The following is a 22,016-nucleotide window of genomic DNA, read 5'->3' as shown; positions in this document are numbered from 1 at the left end:
CGCTGAGCTGCAGTGTGGACACAGTTCTGTCTTAGCATCATGCTATGCTGCTTCTTCCCAGCAGCCCCACCAGGGATATACAAGGTTCAGTTTCTTGACAGAAGAACTAAAATGTCCCACTGTTTAAAATGTCAATGCAGCTTTTCCTGTTTTAAAAGTTGTGAGCAGATAGTTGTGGTACTTCAGCAAGCAAATCCTAAGGGCTGAGCATATACCAAGGGAGTTTTTTGTGTAAGAACTGAAGAAAACGTTAAACTGATTCAGTAGTACACATGGCCATTATTTATTCCAAAATCAGTCTTTATATTTGGTAAATCCGACCAAGTAAATGGCAGGTGATTCACTTAGTAGTTTTATAGAGTCAAGATTTTTAAAAAATGATCTGTTTCTTCTTGCTTTGTAAGTGTTTGCATTTCTCAAATAAAGATCAGTGTCTATAGTTCTATACGATTCATTTTAAGTCCACCTCCCTACACTCCATCCCCCTTCTCCACTGTTAACACACTCATACATTAAAGAGCCAGTTGGGCCATCAACTCATCCCTGTGACCTCCCTCTCTCCTGATCCCAAAGAGTCTTCCAGTCTTCTGCCAGCGTGAGGCTCCCTTACCTCCCCCCAGGATATCAGGCTGCATCCTCGGCCCCCAGCTATGTCTGAGTGGGGGCTCAGCATCCCAGCAGAAGCTCAAGCCCCCAAGATTGCAGCTGGGCCACCTGGAGAAGAGAGCATGGTCCTTACATGAACAAGATCATGGGAGACACACAAACTGAGGTTATGGAATCAGGAATGATCACTGACACCCAACCAAAGAATGAAATGAGGTTTAGAGAGTAAGCAACTTGCCCAAGGAAACAAAGCTCAACCAAAATAAGAATGGACTAGAACTGAGATCTGTCTCCTACAGCATACTCCCTCCGCTATTCTATATGGTGTGAAATTGAAAATTATTTGTATTTTCACCTATTTGAAAAAGCATTAGCAACAGCTTTCAATAAAAGATATAGTGTCATTTAAACAAAGGTAAACATAAGCATATATTTAAGGGAATGGATGAGATTTTCATTATCAAAGAGGCTATCCAGGAGTGCTTAGATTTACCTCTGAGTTTCCTGGTGGTCAAGAGGAAAAAGGAAAATACTCTGAGATGCATAGCCCTTATTATGTGAAAAAAGGAAGCATTTGTGGCTTGTCAGGAGACAAAAACTTGAAACAAATGTTAAACATAAGTGAAGTTATCAAGCTATATTACAATGGACACCATCTTCAGCAACACTTTCATTAAAGATATAGAAAAATTCTTCATACACCGTAATGCTAAATCTTGGTTCTAACTCATCATTTCTTTGGGGACCTAAAGTACTAGAGTCAGGGTATGAACATCCCTGGTAACTCGATTTGATTCTGGGCTAGTAGTTAAAGGATTTATTAATGTGCAAATAATTTAACTGGGAAGACTAAAACAACATAGATTCACTCTCCTCCCCAGCCTTCCATTCTGATTCTGTATTCCTGGGATAGGGCGTAGGAATGGGCTTTGTTAATCTCTGATTCTGGTGCAGGTAGAAATACCTATGTAGAAAAACAAATTGTTCTTGTGCCCATTACTTTGAGCCTGTCCCTTTGAGTATAAATTTTCTCCACCTGGTGTTTGAAAAGCAACCAACAGCCTGAGATTGATGTCTCCCAGGAGATGCAGTAAGCACAAAAGCTCTGGTTTGTTGATTAAAAAGAGATTCCTATGCTTTATGGACCAGGAATATAAGGAACAAGGGTGGTGTTTGCTTAATAAACTCAAACCCTGGGGGGCCAAGAACCATGAAGGTGAAGTGGAAGAAGAAAGGCGAGCAAGGCCAGGCTGGAAACGCTGCAGCTAAGCTTTGTGCTTTGCCATTTTCCAAGGGCCACGGGGCTGTTTGGCTTCCACAGTGCACCTGGGTGTGCCCAGCCCTGCTACCTCTGCCCGCCATTTATGGAAAACTTTAAGGGAAGTCCATTCTGAGTCAGGACAGTGGGGCCAAATTAGGGGTCTATGGGAATCTTTGGATTCCTAAGGATTCAAAATTGGGCTTTGGGGCCTCTGAACCCCCTGAAATTATGCCTGGATATTTTGTGTGTGTAAGCATATGTGACTTTTTGTGGAAAGAAAACTTGAATGTCCTCAGAGTCTCAAAGGGGCCATAAATGATCCCAAAGCGTTCAGAATCTCTTGGAGTTCCTGGTGCAATTCAGGATGTGCTGAGCTCAGTGTCCAGACCTGTGTGTTCCCGTCACATCCCAGCTCGAGGTCAGGGAGCTGACAGCCTCCTTGGTGACTGCTAGGTTTCTAAGTGTCCCTCCACAGGAGCCACCCTCCCTGTCCAATCTGAGGATTATGAGAGCAAAGCTCTCAAGCTTAAATTCAACAGATTCTTGTGGGTAATTAATCCCTTTTAATTGCTCATGGAAACAGTAATTTTAGGTGACAAGATTATTACATGCTGCTTGTTAATGAGGGCTACAGGGTCAAGAAAACACCACTGAGAAAAGGACCACTGTCCTTTTCTGTCTTTGGCATCACCCATGAAACCGCCAGAAAAGGTATTTAGTAAAGGCTGTTACTGCTCTGTGAAAGTACAGAGCACTGGTTTCTTTTCATCCTTCTGCCAAGGATTAGAGGAGGACTTTCAACTTTTCCTTGCTACTGCCAGCCCATGTCAGGCTTCACAGACTTGCTGATCATTAACTTGAAAAGCTGGGGGAAAGCGTCTAATTCTCCCATTTGCTTGTTTACCTGTTCAGCCAAGTTGTTTTACAATCAAGTGAGTTTTTAATAAATAGGGTCCAAGATGATGAAATGTTTGACTCTGTCCAAGGTGAATATTTTCTTTGCTTTTCATTTCACTGAAGAGGAGGGTCAGTTGGACCACAGGTCAGGGCAGGGATGCCTATCGTTCACAAGGAGTGGATGGACAGTGAGAACTCTTCTCTGCAGTATTGGAAGATGGGAGTTGATTGGTTATTCACTAGTTGTCTCACACTGGACCATTCATTTGACCTCTCCAAGCCCTCATTTCACCATCAGTCAAAAGGGGATAATGATAAAACCTAGCTTATGGCACAGCTGTTAGGATTAATTGGTATCATAAATGCTGACAAATAGCAAGATCCAAAACAAGCTAAAAAGATAGCATTTATTATAATTACAGTACCTTTCTTCTCCCCAAATCCAGACCTTCTAAAGAACATGAGGCAGTAGAGAGACCAAAGAAATAAATATTACACTCACACCAAACTCCATCTCCATGCCCTCCAAGCTTGTTAATGCAGACTTATCTAATTCCATATATATGGAATTCTTTTTAAAAAGGCTGCCTATGAAGATGGCAATTATTACACTATTATAAAGTCAAAGTGGTCGACATTGATTTCAATGTTTATAACAACAGTCCTTGAAATCAAAGGGTTGATATGAAACTGACAGTTAAAAAATTATATGGAATCCACCTCTTCTCTTTGGCCCCTCCTTGTAGAGCAAAACCATTGACACCCTCTTGGTGACTTCTCAAAAATAAGAGGTTCATTTTTTAAAAAAGAGTTTTCATCATTTTTTTTAAATACAAAAGTTCTCTGGTTTCTTATCTATCATAAGACTTCATTCCAATTCTTTAGAAATTAAATTCTTATAATTTGCTCTTTCATGGAGCTGATTTTTGTTTAAGAAATTCATTCCTTATTTTTCTCTTCAAACGTCCTGAGAGACTGTGCTCCTCTTTATTGATATTTCCTGAGGTCAGTGTTCTGTATATCTCCTCTATTTCTTTTACTCTTCAAACATGGAGGAGCTCACCAAGGGCCCCAGAAAGCAAATGCAACCATTGCTCCAAGGCGTAAAAAGTCACCTCAGGAATAACAGCTAGACCCCTACTTACACTCTCAAGTATGAAGAGCCTTCTCTAAGAACGGCAAATATGGTAGGAAGCCAGAGGTGTGTGTGTCTGGATGGCAAAGGTCTTCCCTTTTCATCTCCTGAACACATTGCTGTCCCGAGCCTGAATCTAGCCACCTGTCAGGAGGGGGAATAACTGCGAGTGCTCATAATCATTTCTCCCTTCGGTTTTGTCAGCATTTGCCTCATGTATTTTGGGTCTTCTTGGCGGATTGCCCCTTTTATTAAGATATAATGTCTTTCTTTGTCTCTTATAACAGCTTTTTGACAGTCTTATTTTGTCCAATATGAGTATAGCTACCCCAGCTATTTTTCAGTTACTATTGGCATGGGCTATCTTTTTCCAGTCTTTCACTTTCAACCTACTTGTGTCTTTTGATCTAAAGGTGAGTCTCTTGTAAACAACACATAGTTGGGTCTTGCTTTTTAACCCATTCTGCCACTCTGTACCTTTTGATTGGGAAGTTTAATCCATTAACATTCAGTGTTATTACTGTATAGGTAACACTTACTTCGGCCATTTTGTCCTTTGGTTTTTATGTATCATATCATTTTTTTTGGTCTCTCTCTTCCCTTATTGCAACCTCCTTTTCTGTGTACTTGTTCTTTTGTGATGTATCTGACTGCTCCCTTTCTCATTTCTGTTTCTGTATATTTTTAAAATACTTTCTTTTTGGTTACTCTGGGGCTTATATTTTACATAACCTACATCTATAACCTACTAATTTGAAAAGATACCAACTTAGCTTTAATAGCATACTTGTTCTCTACTCCTCTATCCCTGTTTCCTTTGTGTTATTAATGTCCCACTTCACCACTATATTTTGCATGTCCATTATCAGGAAATATGCCTTTTTCTTGTTCAGTTGTATCCTGACTCTTATAGGATTTAAAGAGTAGAGTTGTGTATTGAGGATCCAGTACTACTGGGTTTTGCATTTGCCACTTTAGTTTCCCTTACTGATGATCTTCATTTCTTCACACTACTCCAAGCCACTCTCTCCTGTCTTTTCCTTTCAACCTACAGAATTCCCTTTAGTAATTCTTGTAGAGCAGGTCTTTTTTTTTTTTTTTTACAAACTCAGTTTCTGTTTATCTGTGAATATTTTAAACTCGCCCTCAATTTGAAGGACAGTTTTTCTGGATAAAAAATTGGGGGCTGGCAGTTTTTCTCTTTCAGTACCTTACAATATAAGACCATTGTCTCTCACCTCCATGGTTTCTGATACGAAATTGGCGTTTCATCTTATTAAGAATCCCTTGTATGTGGTGAGTTGCTTTTCTCTTGCAGCTTTTGGAATTTTCTCTTTATCTCTGGTATTTGATATTTTGGTTAACGTGTCTCTGAATAGGTCTATTAGAATTCTGTTTGGAATATGCTGGACTTCTTGGACATGTAAATTTATGTCTTTTATAAGAGTTGGGAAATATTTGGACATTATTTCCTCAAATATTCTTTCTGCTGCTTTTCCCTTCTCTTTTCCTTCTGGGAAACCCATGACATGGTGTTTGTGTACTTCATGCTGTCACTCAAATCCCTAAGATACTGTTTAATTTTTTCTGTTCTTTTCTCTACCTGTTTTCCTGACTGCATGATTTCAATTGTCTTGTATTCTAGTTTGCTTATTCTTTCTTCTACCTGTTCAAATCTGCTGTTGTATTCCTCTAGTGTATTTTTTTTTAGGAGGCACTGGGTATTGAACCTAGTACCTTGTACATGGGAGGCAGGTGCTTAAACCACTGAGCTACACCTGCTCCCTCTAGTGTATTTTTTTTTAGATTTATTTTTAAATTTATTTCTCCTTACCCATTGTTGTTTGCCCTGCTCTCTGTGTGTGTTTGTTGTGTGCTCTCTGTGTCTGCTTGTCTTCTTTTTATTTTTTAGGAGACACCAGGAACTGAACCCTGAACTTCCCATGTGGGAGGGAGGCACCCAATTGCTTGAGCCACATCTTCTCCCTGCTTGTTGTGTCTCTCATTGTGTTTCCTCATTGCATTATCTCATAGTGTCATCTTGTTGCATCAGCTCTCCGTGCCAGTCCATCATGTCAGCATGCTGTCTTGCTCATTTTCTTTAGGAGGCACTGGGAACTGAACCTCGGACCTCCCATATGGTAGGTGGGCACACAACTTCTTGAGCCACATCTGCTTCCCATCCTCTAGGGTATTTTTAATCTCTATGATTGTGCCTTTCATTCCCATAATTTCTACTCTGCTTCTTTTTCATACATTAAAATTCTTCTTTATGTGCACACAATAACCTTCATCTCTTTATGCATATTTTCATTCATATCCTTAAATTGGTTTAGGAGATTTGATTGAACATATTTGATTAGTTGTTCTAAACTTTTTTTTTAAGTTTTAATTTTTTCCCTTCACTGAGCCATATATTTCTGTTTTTTTTTTAGTATGGCTTGTAATTTTTTGCTTATCTAGGCATGACTATCTTGATGAGTTAACTCTGAAGGTCAGTTTCTACCTCTTGTCTCTGGTTTTATTTTCGATTGACTTTGTGTTAAGGCTCTTCTTTGATGCTTGTTGCAACTTATTCTAGACTTTTAGAATAGTCCATGTTTAACTGCTCAGATTTTCTCAGCTCTACTTCAACTGATGCTTGCCCTGGATATGTGATACAATCTTTAAGATGGTACTTTTTATGTAATTGTTTTACCTCCAGGATAAAACTTCCCTTCCTCTGTTCCTTTTCCAGTAATCTTGATCTGTTCTGCTTGTTTTGTGCAGAATTTTCTCCCTAGGTCCTATGATTTGTTTAAATATCATGATTTGTTTAAATTCCCATCCTTCAATATCATGTTTTCCTTACTCTTCATTGTGGGACTTTCCTATTTTACAGCAGTTCAGTTTAACCCACCCTTTTAAAAAATCTCTGTGAGGCTTTTCTGCCTCCAGTTTCTTCCCCATTAGGCCATCCTACAGCAGGGAGACAGATGGAGTCAATCCAGAAATGTGGGTCACTCCAGATATATCTATTTTGTGTGTAGACGGTCCGGCAATAGACCTGTGTTGAGTAAGAGCAGTGACACCAACTGCAGTTCCACCACGGTCTCCCTGGTCCTACCCTGGGTAACTTTTTGTATGCAGCACTCCTCGGCAGCTTGCATTCTGCCCTGGCTTACCATGGGCTTGGGTTCCCATGCCCAGATATTCGTGGGGCTCCAACTGGCTGCTGAGGGTAGCTCCAAAGTCTGTGTCCTTAGTGGGAGGTGGGAGGGATATGGGCCAGTGCCTCTGAGCAACTTCCTACTCTGCAGGGCTGAGTGAGGGGGGGAATCTAGACCAGCAGTCCAGGATGGAGGTTCCTAACCTGATATTTTTCTTTTTCTTAGATTCAGCATTTGTGGTGTATTTGAGGATAGTAAAGACTACCCTCCAGAGTCCTAAGCAAGTGGATCCGTCCTTTCATTCACTGAATCTCTGGGGAGTTTTTTTTTCAGGGAAATGTCTTGTGTCACCATGTTGATGATGTCGTGCCTAGTAATAATTTCAATTAGCTTTTTTGCATGAACTGTCTGGTGAGATTACACAGAAATATCAATTATAGGGATGGCTAGAGGTTTCAGGAGGTTGCATCTCCATCACAGCGAAAACAATGCAAAGTATATATGCTCGGGACATTGGCATGTTTGGTTCACATTGCCATACAGGAGATAAACCCACTCGTTTCAGTAATTATGTTACTTACTGTTCTAGCTGCTGTGGTCTGTGTGACACTTCTCGACAGACTTGAGTGTGACCAGATCAACTTGGCCCACGATGTTCTGGTAGAATACCAGCAACGACCTCAGCTCCTAATCTCCAAGTTCATTAAGCAGCGGCTTGGATTCCACAGTCAGACATCATAACTGGGCAGCCCAAACTTCCTCTGGAAGTCTGTAGCTCAAGTTGTAATGCTGAAGAAATATATTATTTGCGGCATTTTTCATATAGTGCTCATTCACCTACAATAGTTACAATGGATTGATTTTATAAAATTCCTTTTTCTTGAAAAACAAGAATTTATTGTAAACGAATATCATACATGCATTAAATTAAGTTTAAATTTCATTCTAGAATGTTAACTCAACCAGTCTAATAATTACTTATTTAAAAATCCTGGATTGTGACATTTGGAGTTTCGTATGCTGCATTAATTAAGCTCACATCGAAATAGATCAGCCATTTGTAGACACTGTTACCAGCCACTCTGTTTCTGAAACCAGTCCAGAGATTCATGTTAGAACATTGTCAGGCACTTCTAGGTGTTGGACAAGTGACAGAAATTGATCATGCACATTCAAAATATTTACAGAAAAAAGTGTCAGTGTAATGTAGCTCTAGATGGAAAAGTTATGCTTGGGGAAAGGTGACCTTACTTCTGCTTTTCCCCCTGCATGATTTCTGTGCACCAAGAAACAGGAATAGAGGTTTCCATATGCCTATATTTATGATTTTATCACAATATAACCACTTGGGATTACACCCTTATTTCCAAATGCAAACCCTTGGTAATGCATAGAAAGATCCTCATTTTTCTTCAGAAATCACAAGTGAAAAACTTGCCTTCTAGCAATTTTTCTCTCTCTCTCTCTCTCTTTTTTTTTTAATGAAATGTGGTTTGGAGGAGGGTGTCTTTTTTCCCCCACTTCAATATTAACCAAATACGATGAAGAATTATAAACAATTGGCTACCGACTTGAGTTCAAGATATTAAAGTTGTCCTTTTCTGTGACCCTGCCCATACCCCTGGCCAGCCTGATCCTCTGGAAGGCATGATGTCACCTACAGACTGCAGCATGCTCCTTATGAATTGATCCAGCTTTGGGGTTTCTTCTAAAGTTGACACACTCAGGAGTTGGAAAGCATGGCTGGGGTGGGTGGGAAGAGTGACTATCAAGCTTGTATATTATGTAATGTTTTGCATATATATTTATTATGGTTGTGGCTCAAATAAAATTTAATTTTAATAATAATAGGGATCATTTGGATCCTGATACCAGTCCATTCATGAGGTGGAAGGAAGGCACAGGGCGAGATCCCTGCACATCAGGGGCTGAGTGAGTCTGGAGTAGCTGTTCCTGCCTCGGGAAGGGTTTCCCCTTTAACTAGCAACAATAGGCAATCCCCTGAGAAGTGCATCTGTTTGGGAACTTCATTTGACAATAGACATGCTTCAAGTGCAATTTTCACAGTATCCTGATAATTGACAATCGAAAATAAAGATTGGAGCTAAAGTGAGGTGGAATAGTATCCCAGCCCTTTTCTGGTGGGGTTTCCATTTTATTTCATATTTTTTAAGATGCAGAAACCACTTTAGAGTGCCCTCCATAAGATTCAGTTTGAACAGTTACGTTGTCTGCTCCTGGAAAACCTTTGTTTTCCTTTCATTGGAGAGGGGAGGACACAAAAGAGAAGAATGAAAAAATTATATTTAACCCTCCTTTCAGCTCCTGACTAGGAGAGTGAGTTTTCCCCATGAGTATTTCCATCTCAGAAAATGGTATCAGGCACACAAGCCAGAAACCTAGGAAATCTCTAGATGATTCTTTCTCCTTCATTCCCATATCCAATCCACACACACATCCAGTCACTCACCAAGACCTATTAATCGATTCTCCCAAATATATCTCAAAATTTTCCACTTCATTTGATTCCCTCAGCACCTCTCCTAGTCCAGGCCACCACTGCTCTACTCTAGACCTCATTCCTGATCTCCCTGCTCCCATCCTTGAGATTCGAATGGGTTAGTCTCCTGCTTCAAAGACTTCACACTGGTCTTTGATGAAGACCAAAGCCTGACCTTTAGGCCCCTGCATTCACTCCTGGGTCCAGTTTGTCCATCCAGCTCTTCTTGCCCACTTCTTGTGTTTGCCCTCCAGGCACATCACTTTTGAGATCCTCAGTTGTACCCAGGGCCATCATTTGTAAGTGATTGCCACATATAAGTGCTCAGCCGAGGGGACCAGTGCGGCTGATTCCAGCCCATAACCTACTCACCCAGCTGTGTGCCCTATTTCTCAGAGAGGAGGCCTTTTCCTGATTCATATGGTGATGTCATGTACCATAGTAGAACCTCTTAATGCCAGTGTTCCTTCCCATTTTAGGACCTTCTGCTGCCCCATCTCCCTGAAGGGCCCTCTGATTAACTCTTGCTCTTGGTTTAAACCTCAATCCAAAAGTCTCTTCCTCAGGAAAGCCTTTCCTGTTCTTCAAACCAAATTCCTCCCAGTCTCACCCATAGCCTCCAACAGCACCCTCTATTGTACGTTCAAAATCCTCAACACAACTTGCAATTATGCAGTGACTTGTTATTTAATTAGTGCCTAGGCTAGAAGGTTCATGAGTGGCAGTGACTGAACCTATTTTATTTACAGCTATACTCACAGCCCCTAGAACAGTGCTTGGTGCACACTAAGTATGCAATAAACATTTCTTAAATGAAGATTGCATCCTCTTCATATCCTTTCCCTTTTAAACTCTAACTAAAATGCCCCGAGCCTTTGCAAGATTCAAGCTTTCCTTATTCGCGCCCTTCTCAGCACAGCTCCCCCTGGCGGTCCCTCTCACTATGTCCCTTTGAGGGGAGAAGGAAGTTGTCTGTACCATCCATGTAAGCTGTGGTGATATTTGGGACATCTTATTCACTCATGTAGCATAGGTGCCTGTTAAAACCATGCCCCCCAGTTCACCTCCTTCAGAAGGTCTCCAAGTTTAACTCCACTCAGTCATGATTCCTTCCTCCTTTTCCTTTAGTATTAGGTTTGCACTAGGAAGGTATCAGTTTGTTCTCATTCATGTGTTGTGTTGAGAACATTCATCCTTTTCCATCTACCTGGGCTGGGACTCCCAGCCTGTCTTCACTTGGTAAGATCACGTCTCCTTTATGAGGCTGGGACTGGGAAACTCTATTTTATAAAATTCCCCCTGGTGATGCACAGCCAGGGTGAAGATCCACTAACTTAGAATAATGGGTGGTCTGTGAATCCGGAAAGGGATCCTCCAGCTGAACCTCTGAGAGTCCCCTTTGGAATAGTTAATTCAAGATCAAGCTCTGTTACTTGACTTTTACTCCTCGGCACCAGGAACAATGCCTTAACCATTTTACATCTCCATCTCCAGCAAACCGCACAGTACCTGGCAGAGTAAGTGGGAATAAATGTTTATATGTTTGCGTTTGTGTGTATGTGTAATATAAAGTTGTATGTGTGTATATACAAATCATGCTATGTATATATGTAATATAAAGTTATGTGTGTATATACACACCGTGCTATGTATATATGTGCATTTGTATACACAAAATGTAAATCGGAACAAAAAACCCAGAAAGTAACAAAAAATACATACAGAAAATAACAATGAGAATAAGAACAAATACATAGCTGAGTACCTGTCAGCCTAATTTTATACAAATGTTATCATTTGAGCAACTTTTCAGAGCAATGTTATATGTATTATTTTTTTTAACTTAATTTTTCAGGATGTACTAGGGATTGAACCCAGGACCTCATACATGGGAAGCAGGTGCTCAGCCACTGAGCTACATCCACTCCCCAATGAAAACTGGTTTTTTCATTTGTTGTTTATTTTGTTTTTAGGAGGTACTGAGAATTGAACCCAGGACCTCATACATTCAAACAGATGCTCAATCACTCGAGCTATATCTGCTCCCCCATATATGTATTATTCAATGTAAATTGCTATGTGAACCCATTAAGAGCCATCACCAGTGATTCTATTCCATGTTCACTCCCCAAAACCCACACATAAAACTGCTGTAGTTGAAAATTGCTAGTAAAACTCAATCTGTGGTAGAAAATATACTATATAACTTCTCCTGTCTTATCTTTATCTAGTTATAGAACTTTATTTAGTGGTTTGTACCCTGTAGGTGCTTAATACGGGTTTTAAACTATAAATTTGAGGAACAGAATAACAAAGTCAATTTCAATTTTACTTCCTTCTTTGAACAATAGAGCTCTTAGCACTCGTGACTCACTTGGGAGACCCCTGATAAAAGCTATCTGCCTGCTATGCAGGAAAAGGCACACAAAAGGCACACTCCCACAGATGCACCCAAATTTACATATGATTTCATGGGGTCACGCATGTTTTTAAGGCTGGGTGGTGGCAGTATGCCCTACCACAGGCCCCAGGCCCTGGAAGTGGCCTCACCATACCGCTGCCCTCTCCAGGTTCTGGTAGCTGCTCCTCTCTAGCTCCCTCGGGTCAGAGCTGGTAACACATTCCCACCTGCACTGTCCCCTGTTGCTTTCCCTAACTCCTGCCACCCCTTTGTAAACAGTCCCTTTAGTAAGCTGTTGCCACTACCCAGTTTAATTGTGCCATCTGGTTCCTGCTGGGACCAAGTTATACAGTCTCCAAAGTACATCTGGGGACCCAAAACCATTTTGAAAAACACTGACTTAAGAAACTGGAGTCATTCTACATAAAGAGCCTTCAGTTACTTTTTTTTTTTTAACTGCAAAACAAAAGTTAACTTTTTCTTTTTAACTGGTAGAATATTTTTTAAAAAGATAATCACTTCTACAAGAACATAAGGTTAAAAATTTCTTAGGGAACTCTCCAGGGCTTGCAGTTTAAGAAACAATGCTAAAGTTATTTTCCTAGCTGGCTGCTGGGCATCACATGTATGATAGAATTGAAGGCTTGAATAAAAGACAGATAAATGGCCCAACTGTTAGCCTCCAAGCTACATGTCCTGTCATCCTGTCACAGAAGGAAATTAAAATTGTCTGACATACTGAGTTTCATAAAGCCACACTGTTCCTCTACCGGTGTGCCTCTAAATGACTCTACTATAGTAGATTTTTTTTGAGGATTTGATCTACTATCTTCATTGCAGGATTGGAGCTGAGAAAACTAGTCTTTAATTATCAGGGAGTCCATTTGCCCCTTTGAAAAAAATGAATGAGCTTTATATTCTGCTCTTTCCCCAATCCTCCAGGAGTTTCACTACCTTCAAGAATCCTAAAATAATAGCCAGTGACTCAGTGATGCCATGTCTCCTAAAATGAATAAATACAAATATTTATAATCTGCAGTCTGCTTCATTACTTCACTCCACAATGATTTCCTCCCATTTCTGATGTGCTTTTCTACTCCTCCCAATTAAGTGTGACTCAATCTAGAATCAATTTAATATTTATTTTGCTAAAATTAGAACATAGCAATTTTTCATTTGAGAATGAAAGCCCACCATTAAGCCACTTTTTTCTGAAGCCTTAAATATTATTATTATTTTTCTTTATCTTTAAAGAAGCTTTAGATTATATGAATGTTACATAAAAAATATAGGGGCTTCCCATATACTCCACCCCATCCCCACACTTTTCCCCATTAACAGCATCTTTCATTAGTGTGGTACATTTGCTACAATTGATGAGCACATATTGAACCACTGATACTAACATGGTCTATACTTTACATTATGGTTTATACTTTGCACTGCACAATTTTATAAGTTTTGACAAAATGTGTAATTACCTGTATCCATCATTGCAATATCATGAAGAAAATTCCAATGTCCTCCAAATGCCACACGTTACACCTATTCTTCCCACTCCCTCCCCTCAGAACTTCTGGTGACCACTGCCTTTATATCAATGATATCCATTAATAGAATAAGTCCACTTTAGTCCTTGTGTTTACTCATGCCTCAATCTTGAGGATTTGGGGATGGTGATGCTCATTCTGCTTCCGGTTGAGAGGAGGCTCAGATCCCATGGGGCAGATGGATGGAATTGTCTCACTTACAGTTATTGTTTTTTAATAAGTATAATGCAGCTTAAAATTTCACTGGGCACACAACTTAAAAAGCAACATCATGTATTTTACAGATGATTGGTCTGGAATTACTTTACCAGAATGTAGTAATTTAGGGTTGCGCCTATTTTTTTCTAAATTTCTAAAATATCTTGGAAAGGTCTGTTATTCTCCACAATAACTTAATCTTTAACATCATGAAACACTGTAGACACTCCAGAGTTACAGACCACATCTGGGCAATCTGATTTTGTCTCATGCACTCTTAGAAAGGAAGAACAAACCTTTAAAACTGTGGATTCTGCTTTTCAAGTCCACATCACTATTGTTTACTTCTGAGTTTAAGACCCTTTGAATTTATATTTCCTCACAACATTACAGCCAACAAAAACCAATGATGAGGACAAAGTGTCACCCAAATCGCACTTACTATGGGTAAATGATTAGCTTGAGCACCAGCCTGCTACTCAGATATGTTCCCTACACTTCATGGTCCCACCTTCAGTGCTGGAGACACTGGAGAGGAGGTCGCCATCAATGAACACAGCATGGAACAAGACAAAGGAGGGAACTAGAGGACAAATGACCACAATAGTGACGAATCCTATTTGGCAGGATCTGGAAAATAAGTTGGGGTTCTATTGTGTGGGATCCTGAAAGTGAAGCTAAGAAGTTTGGTCCCTGCGAGCTAGGTAGTGGGAAGTCATGAGGGCTATTGAGCAGAACAGCAACCCATCATCTATCTATTGGGGTGAGTGGGAGGAGAGGGAGTAAGGTTAAGGACAAGGACAAGGACCAAGAAACTAGGTTTGGGTGTGAATGACTGTATTAGTCACGTTCTCTAGGGAAACAGAATCAACAAGAGATATCGTTCAATAGTATGCAATTTTATGAGTCTCTCACAAGACCATGGGGATGCAGGCAGGCTGCAAACCAGAGCTCCAGTGAAAATCCAATGAAAGTCCTTGATGAGTCCCCCAGAGACCATGGCTGGCCAAAGGCAAACTGGGGGGAAACGGACTTGGCCCAGTGGTTAGGGCGTCCGTCTACCACATGGGAGGTCCACGGTTCAAACCCGGGGCTTCTTTGACCCGTGTGGAACTGGCCCACATGCAGTGCTGATGCGCACAAGGAGTGCCCTTCCACGCAGGGGTGTCCCCCGCATAGGGGAGCCCCACACACAAGGAGTGCGCCCCATAAGGAGAGACGCCCAGCGCGAAAGCAAAGGAGACTGCCCAGGAATGGCGCCACCCACATGGAGAGCTGGCACAACAAGATGACACAACAAAGAGAAACACAGATTCCCGTGCCGCTGACAACAACAGAAGCGGACAAAAGAAACAAGTTGCAGCAAATAGACACAGAGAACAGACAACCAGGATGGGGGGGAGAGAAATAAAACAAAAACAAAAACAAAGGCAAACTGGGAAATTCTCTCTGAATGCTAAAAGCACTTTCCCTTTTAAAGCATTCACCTAATTGGATAAAGCAATACCCATTGTGGATGGCTATCTCCCTGATTGATGTAGATGTAATCAGCTATCTATGCAGTAAAGGCACAGGTGACTGAAGTCCATAAATGCCCTTGTATTACAATTAGCCCAGTGCTTGCTTGACCAATTACAGAATTACATGGCAGTGTTGACACATTAGCCTAGCCATCACAATGACCAAGACTTGACCAATCACTTTCCGCAATGCCCAAGGTTGGGAAGAGAGCACAGAGATGGATTAAAGGTAAGCAGAGGTCTCCAAAGACATGATTTTCCATTCCCCTACCTGTGAAGGTTAGTGCCTTTGAAATATCACCTAAGTTAAGCAGAATATTTATATTCTGAATATTTTACATTTCAGAATAAAAATTTCCTTTTCCTGTGAAGATAATGTGTTACCAAACCCTTTCCTTTGTTAAAAGCTAAGGAGAGTTCAGCCATGACGGGACCAGAGCAGTGGCTGTGGGAAATGGCATTGAAAGATCTGGTGAGAGGAATGTTAATGATAGATCTCAATATCTATTCAGATAAATTGTGGCTAATTAAAAAATTGGCTTTCTCCCAAAAAACCATACGTATAAAATTCACTACATTTACATTAAGAAGTAAAGGCTCAATGAGATCTGTTGTGTGGTTTTTATAAAATCAAATTTTGATTTATAGAGAGAAAGCTCATGCTATGTGTGCTGATGACCCATGGTTGCTGGTCAACAATTCTACATGGGTTTCTCTGTTCTACTGGAGAAATAAAATGGCTTTGATGAGATTGCTTGGTGAGTGAGCAATCAGAGCAAAGTGGCGGGGGGGGGGGGGGGCGGTATGCTCATGGCTAGCAGCATGGAGTCTGTTAAGCCTAATGTTCCCATGTCCAATATAGGAATATATTGCCATGGAGACCTGAATCTTTGCATCAGCCAGTCCAAGCACTCTCCCTCAAAAGAGGGTAATAAACCAAAGTTATTTTTCAAAGCACAGCTCATCAGATTCAGAAATACAGTGAGAAAAATGAGTAACACATCAATAGCTGTCAGAAAGAATTATTAAATCTAAAATACTCACTAGACAGAAGAGAAGAGAAGAGCAACATTGGGGAATATTTCTACAGGATTGAAGTCTGATGTTTAAAAGTTTTCCTGCATTGCCCTTGGTGTAAATGTTTTGGTGTCTTAGTGACAGTGAAAGACCAGGTAATAAGGCTATTTGTCTTTTCAGATTGTCTTAGTGCATACAGGACTCTGTACAGTTAAAAGATGCTACTAGAGGAGAAAATAAACTGGCATGAAGTGGAGGAAGATAATAAAAAAAATTTTAAGGAAATATTGAGAGAAGGGAGCCTAGTGAGGAAGGGAGACAGTTATGAAATAATGTTGTAAGAAGGAAGAATTCTACTAGGGGTTCTGCAAGATGGAGAGCTAATACACTCCAAAACATAGTAAACATCTAGAAAAGCTACGTGTTATTTTTCAAGGGGAATCAAAACATGCTAGGGGGAAAAAAGGAAAAGAAATTTAAAGCCAGTGTGGTGATCTGAGCTGATACCTAATAACAGGGAGTTATTTGGAGTTAAAACTCATATAGACACAAGGCCTCTCACATTGGGGGAGGTGAGTGTTGGAACTAAGACCCAACAGAAAACAATCTGCCCCCCTACACAGGAAACCCCAATGCCTCTTGTCTGCCTAGGCAACCAGTGGGGAAAAACCTGGAATGCCAAGAGAAATTCAGACCTCACGCCTGATTCCTGTTTCAGTTGGAGTTTGAATTTATATTATCTCCAGGAAACAAATCCCAATTCCAAATGTAAGAAACAGAGATTAGTTTAGTTTTCACATAAAGGAAGAAAATATTAATTGATATAAACTGGCAGCCTACTGCCTCAGTCTCCCATTCCCAGGTTAAGCTGGAACAAAGAAAACTTAAGCCAGTCCTATAGGCAGTAAAAAGATGCATAAGAAGGAGTTAAGTCAATACCAATTCAGCACTAAATTCCATTCCATATTTGGCAAAGGGGAACAGGTAAAAATTAAAATGGTTGGAATGTGATGGCGGAAGTGATTAATCATAAACTTTTGTGTGGAAAAGTTTGATCTTCTTGGATAGGCTGTAACCTCTGAAGTATTCAACCTATGGAAAAACAGAGGAAGGGCTTGCATGCCAGACTTAGGGGTATGGATTGTGTCATTTTTCTTTGGGGCGCCAGTCACATTTTTTGTTTGTGCACCCCTTCTTGCGAGATTGAGAATAAATTATTTTCTTCTCCACAATTGGGTGAGCCTTATTTTCTTCCAGAAGATTTCTTTCTTACAGCTTTGGGGGCTCGTCCGGGCCACTGAAGCTTCAGGTAGCAGATCCCCAGAGTGGATGACAGGGAGGCATGCCCTATTGTTTAAGGGGTCTTGGACTTTACCAGTAGGGGCCTTGCCTCTGGCAGCCAAGAGACCCAAGAACAGATGCTTAGATCTGCTGATTGTGGAAGAGAAAAAGGGAAGGGAAAATCTGCCTCTCATTGACCAGGTGACTCCATGCATGAACCAAGGTAGGAACAAAGGCTATTAAGTATTACCTTGGTGATCAGGAATTCTAATGAGTCTGAGGTTAAATATGTGTGTATGAGACACGTGACATATGCCATGAAGTGAGTGCAGAGTCCCATTTGCGTTTCCCTTCTCCCGCAAGGGAAAGGGCCAGAGACAGATGAAGTGAAAGATTCAAGAGAAAGAGACCCAGACAAGATTCAGAATGGGAAATAGAGGCAGTCAGTCAACTGGAAAAAGGGGAAGGGGGTATCTGTAGGATCTCCTGGAGACATTCCTCCAGATAGTCCATTAGAGAGAATGTTAAGGCATTGGACCGATAGTGATCAGACCAGGGGAAAAGACAAGAGGAAAATGATTAAATACTATTGTTATATCTGGGCCAAAGAAAGTATTTTACTACCTGATGTGTTCTGGCCAAAATATGGGGCAGATAAGTATTGGCTTTGTGCCAACATTGTACTGTATGTCAGTGGAAAAACACCCTTCTCCAAAGAAGAGTCTGACTATGCTGTGTGCTGGTTAAAGGGAAAGCGGGCCACTCTCTATCCTATGAAAGCTGAAAACCTAGACCCTGAGACTAAGCTTGCAGAAACTAAGGCTGCAGAAACAAAAGCTGTAGAAAACTAAACACTGGAAACCCCTGTCTAATCTCCCTCCTTACATTCCCCCTCCCTGCCCAGGAGAAGGGCCATTAGACTTGGAGGGCCAGACAGAACCCACTGTAAACCCTGGGGAACTGGGGAATCAAGCAGGGCCAACAGCCCCACTGGTTATAATCCACCAACAGCTGAGGAAAGAATTGGAACTGTGTAAGAAAGATATACAAAATTTTCCATTACCCAGAGCATCTGAGGAGAGGAGAATTAAAGAACAAAACTCCATTGAACCTTTGTATCCACTGAGAGAAGTACCAATGGAGCCAGGGGAGATTAGCTACGGAAATGCCCCACTGACAAGTACTGAAGTAAGGAACCTCAAAAAAGGAGATGAAATCACTAGTGGAAGATCCAGTGGGGCTGGCTGAACAAGTAGATCAATTCCTAGGTCCTAGTTTATATACCTGGTCTGAACTTATGTCCATACTGAATATCCTTTTTACAGGAGAAGAAAGAGGAATAGTACAGAGAGCAGCTATGAAGGAGTGGGAAAGGCAGCACCCACCCGGACAGGGGATAATGGCAGCAGAACAGAAGTTCCCAAACACAGACCCTAATTGGGATAATAATGCCTGGGGGACAGAGCACAAATGAAAGATCTTAGAGACCTCATTATACAGGGGATCAAACTGGCCATATCCAAATCTCAAAACTTGATTAAAACCTTTGAAGTAGCCCAGGAGAAGGATGAAACTCCTCTCTTTACCTGCAATGATTGAGGGACCAAGTGAGGAAATATTCAGGAATGGACCCTGATGGTGCTGTGGCTCAGGGAATGTTAAGAATCAGCTATGTGAAAGGGTCTGGCCTAACATTCAGAAGAAGATTTGAAAATAGAAAGATGAATGAATAAGCCATTGGAAGAGTTATTGAGAGAGTCCCAGAAAGTGTTTATAAGGAGAAAGGAGGAAAAGCAGAAACAAAAAGCAAAGGTTATGATAAGTTTGATCAAATGGTTAAGAAAAGATTGGAAACAAGTCACGAAGGGAACAGGTAGAGGCAAGATAAAGATGCAAAATGGGCTTATTTAGATAAGGGGGCAAGGAGAATGCAAGGCTCTGCTGGGTGCTATCACTGTGGGAGGCCTGGTCACTTCAAAAGGGATTGCCCGAGTTTAAAGAAAGAGAGTTGGGTAATCCCTCTCATGAATTTTGAGGATCAGGGGGGATCCGAGGTTCCTCACTTCTAAAGCCCACTAGGAGCCTTTAGTAAATCTAAGGATGGGCCCATATCAGGAAGAAATTACATTTCTAGTGGACACCCAGTGCAGGCCAATCCTCTGTGACTTCTCTTCCCAGAAGAACCAAACTCTCTGGCAGTTTGCTTACAGTCTCAGGGGTAAAAAGAGAAGGATTTGAGGTCCCCATTCTTTCTCCCACTAATATTTGTTGGGAGGATAATCAAATTGTAAGCTCTTGTTGTACATCCCAGAAGCCAGGCATAATTTGTTGGGAAGGGACTTAATAGTATTCATGGGTTTGGATTTGGAAGTAAGGGATGGGCAGATAGAAGTAGTCTTAGCCATGCTCACTGAAGAAGATGAAAAAGATATCAGAGAGGAAGTGTGGTAAGAGAAGGGAATAGAGGGGTTTACAGGTATCCTCTATTAAAATCAAATTTCAGATTGAAGGGGAAATTATTTGTTGAAGACAATATCCCACTCCTCTTAAGGGAAGGCAGGGACTTCAACCCATCATCGAAGGCCTCCTTCAGGTTGGACTCTTAGAACCCTGCATGTCCCCCTTCAATTCTCCTATCTTGCCCATTCAGAAATTGGATGGTAGTTGGAGGATAGTACAGGATCTAAGGGCCATTAATTAAATCATTCAGGTTCAACACCCAGTAGTCCCAAATCCATACACTCTCCTTAGTAAGATCATCTACTATCATAACTGGTTTAGTGTAATAGATCTAAAGGATGCCTTTTGGGCCTGTCCCCTTGATTCAGAGAGTAGAGACTTGTTTGCCTTTGAGTGGGAGGATCCCTCTACAGGAAGAAAACAGCAGTATAGGTGGACAGTTTTACCCCAAGGCTTCACAGACTCCCCCAACCTCTTTGGGCAGGAACTGGAAAAAGTATTGGAGAAATTTGCAGTCCCGTCTGAAATTTCCCTTTTACAATATGTAGATGATATGCTATTATCAGGTGAAGAAAGGCAGATAGTGGTCTGGACTACAAACAGCTTATTGAATTTCCTAGGAGATCAAGGGCAAAGTGTGTCAAAAAGTAAGCTACAATTTATAGAAAAGGAAGTCAAATACCCAGGTCATCTCATTAGTGAGGGAAGGGGGAAGATAAATCCAGAAAGAATTTGGGCCATTATTGAATTTCCTCTTCCCCAGACAAAAAAAAAAGAGAACTAAGAAGATTTTGGGGATTGGTGGGATATTGTAGATTATGGATAGATAGATTCTTATGCATCCCAAACCAAAGTGTTATACCAAAAACTGTTGGAGGAGGAGCCTGACAAATTAGAGAGGAAGGAGGAGGCCTTAGAGGGGCTTAAACAGGCACTGGTGCAAGCTCCTGTTCTAGCCCTCCCCTCCCTCAAAAAACCTTTCCATCTGTTTGTTACAGTAGACAAGGTGACAGCCTTAGGGGTCCTAATGCAGATCTGGGCAGACCAAAGGAAGCCTGTGGCCTTCCTTTCCAGAATCCTGGATCCTGTCTCCAGGGGATGGCCAGGGTGTGTTTAGGCCGTGGCAGCAACTGCTCTCTTAGTAGAAGAAAGCAGGAAACTGACCTTTGGAGGGGCCTTTGTTGTTAGCACCCCTCATCAGGGCAGGACTATTTTGTCTCAAAAAGCAGGAAGGTGGTTTTAGCAGATTCCCAAATTCTGAAATATGAGGCGATTCTAATGGAAAAAGACAGTTTAATATGACAATAGTCTGAACCCAGCTTCTTTCCTTTGGAAAGGTCCCAACCAGGTAGAAACTCCTGAACATGATGTTTAAACTTAATTGAATACCAAACCCGAGTCTGGCCTGACCTAGGGGAACTTCCCTTACATTTAGGGGGAAAATTGTTTATAAATGGGTCTTCTAGGGTCCTGGAAGGAAAAAGGTACAATGGCTATGTTGTTGTTGATGGACTAACTTGTGAGGTGAAAGAAGCTGGCCGACTGCCCAATGACTGGTTGGATCAGACTTGTAAGCTGTATGCATTAAATCAAGCCCTTAAATTAGAGGAAAAAGATGGTAGAGTCTACACAGATTCTAAATATGCCTTTGGTGTGGTCCACATCTTTGGAAAAACTTGGGAAGAAAGGGGATTGATCAATAGCAGAGGGAAAGAATTAGTCCATTTGGAACTTGTAAAGCAAGTGTTAGCCAGTCTGCTCTTACCAAAAGAAATATCCATGGTACATACAAATGGGTATCAGAAACATAATACTTTTGAAGCAAAAGGCAACAGATTGGCTGATGAGAAGGCCAAAGAGGCTTCCCTCTGTTCCCTCTGGAACTGATGGTCCTGATACCCTCCATCCCCAAAGAAATTGGAATCTCAGTGTTCTCTGGAAAGGAAGTAAAAGAACTAGAACAATTGGGGCACCTTAGATAGCCAAGGGAAGTGGTTCCTCCCAGATGGCCAGCAGATGTTGAATAAGCAAATAATGAGGA

General features: G+C 41.2%; 1 protein-coding gene across 2 annotated transcripts in view; it reads left to right on the top strand.

Moving 5' to 3' along the window:
• The window catches only part of UPP2 (uridine phosphorylase 2), a 43,877-nt gene extending 34,981 nt beyond the window's left edge, over positions 1-8,896 (top strand). For both annotated transcript variants that reach the window (XM_004449133.3, XM_071216426.1), the window contains exon 7: positions 7,638-8,896. In XM_004449133.3, the coding sequence (XP_004449190.1) occupies positions 7,638-7,789 (152 nt within the window). In that variant the 3' untranslated portion in view covers positions 7,790-8,896. The remainder of the gene's footprint in view (positions 1-7,637) is intronic.
• The last annotated feature ends 13,120 nt before the right edge of the window (positions 8,897-22,016 follow it).

This window comes from Dasypus novemcinctus, chromosome 7 (assembly GCF_030445035.2).
Source record: "Dasypus novemcinctus isolate mDasNov1 chromosome 7, mDasNov1.1.hap2, whole genome shotgun sequence".
NCBI lineage: Eukaryota > Metazoa > Chordata > Mammalia > Cingulata > Dasypodidae > Dasypus > Dasypus novemcinctus.
Note: the sequence above shows the minus strand (reverse complement) of the source record. Positions and strands in the feature narration are given on the sequence as shown.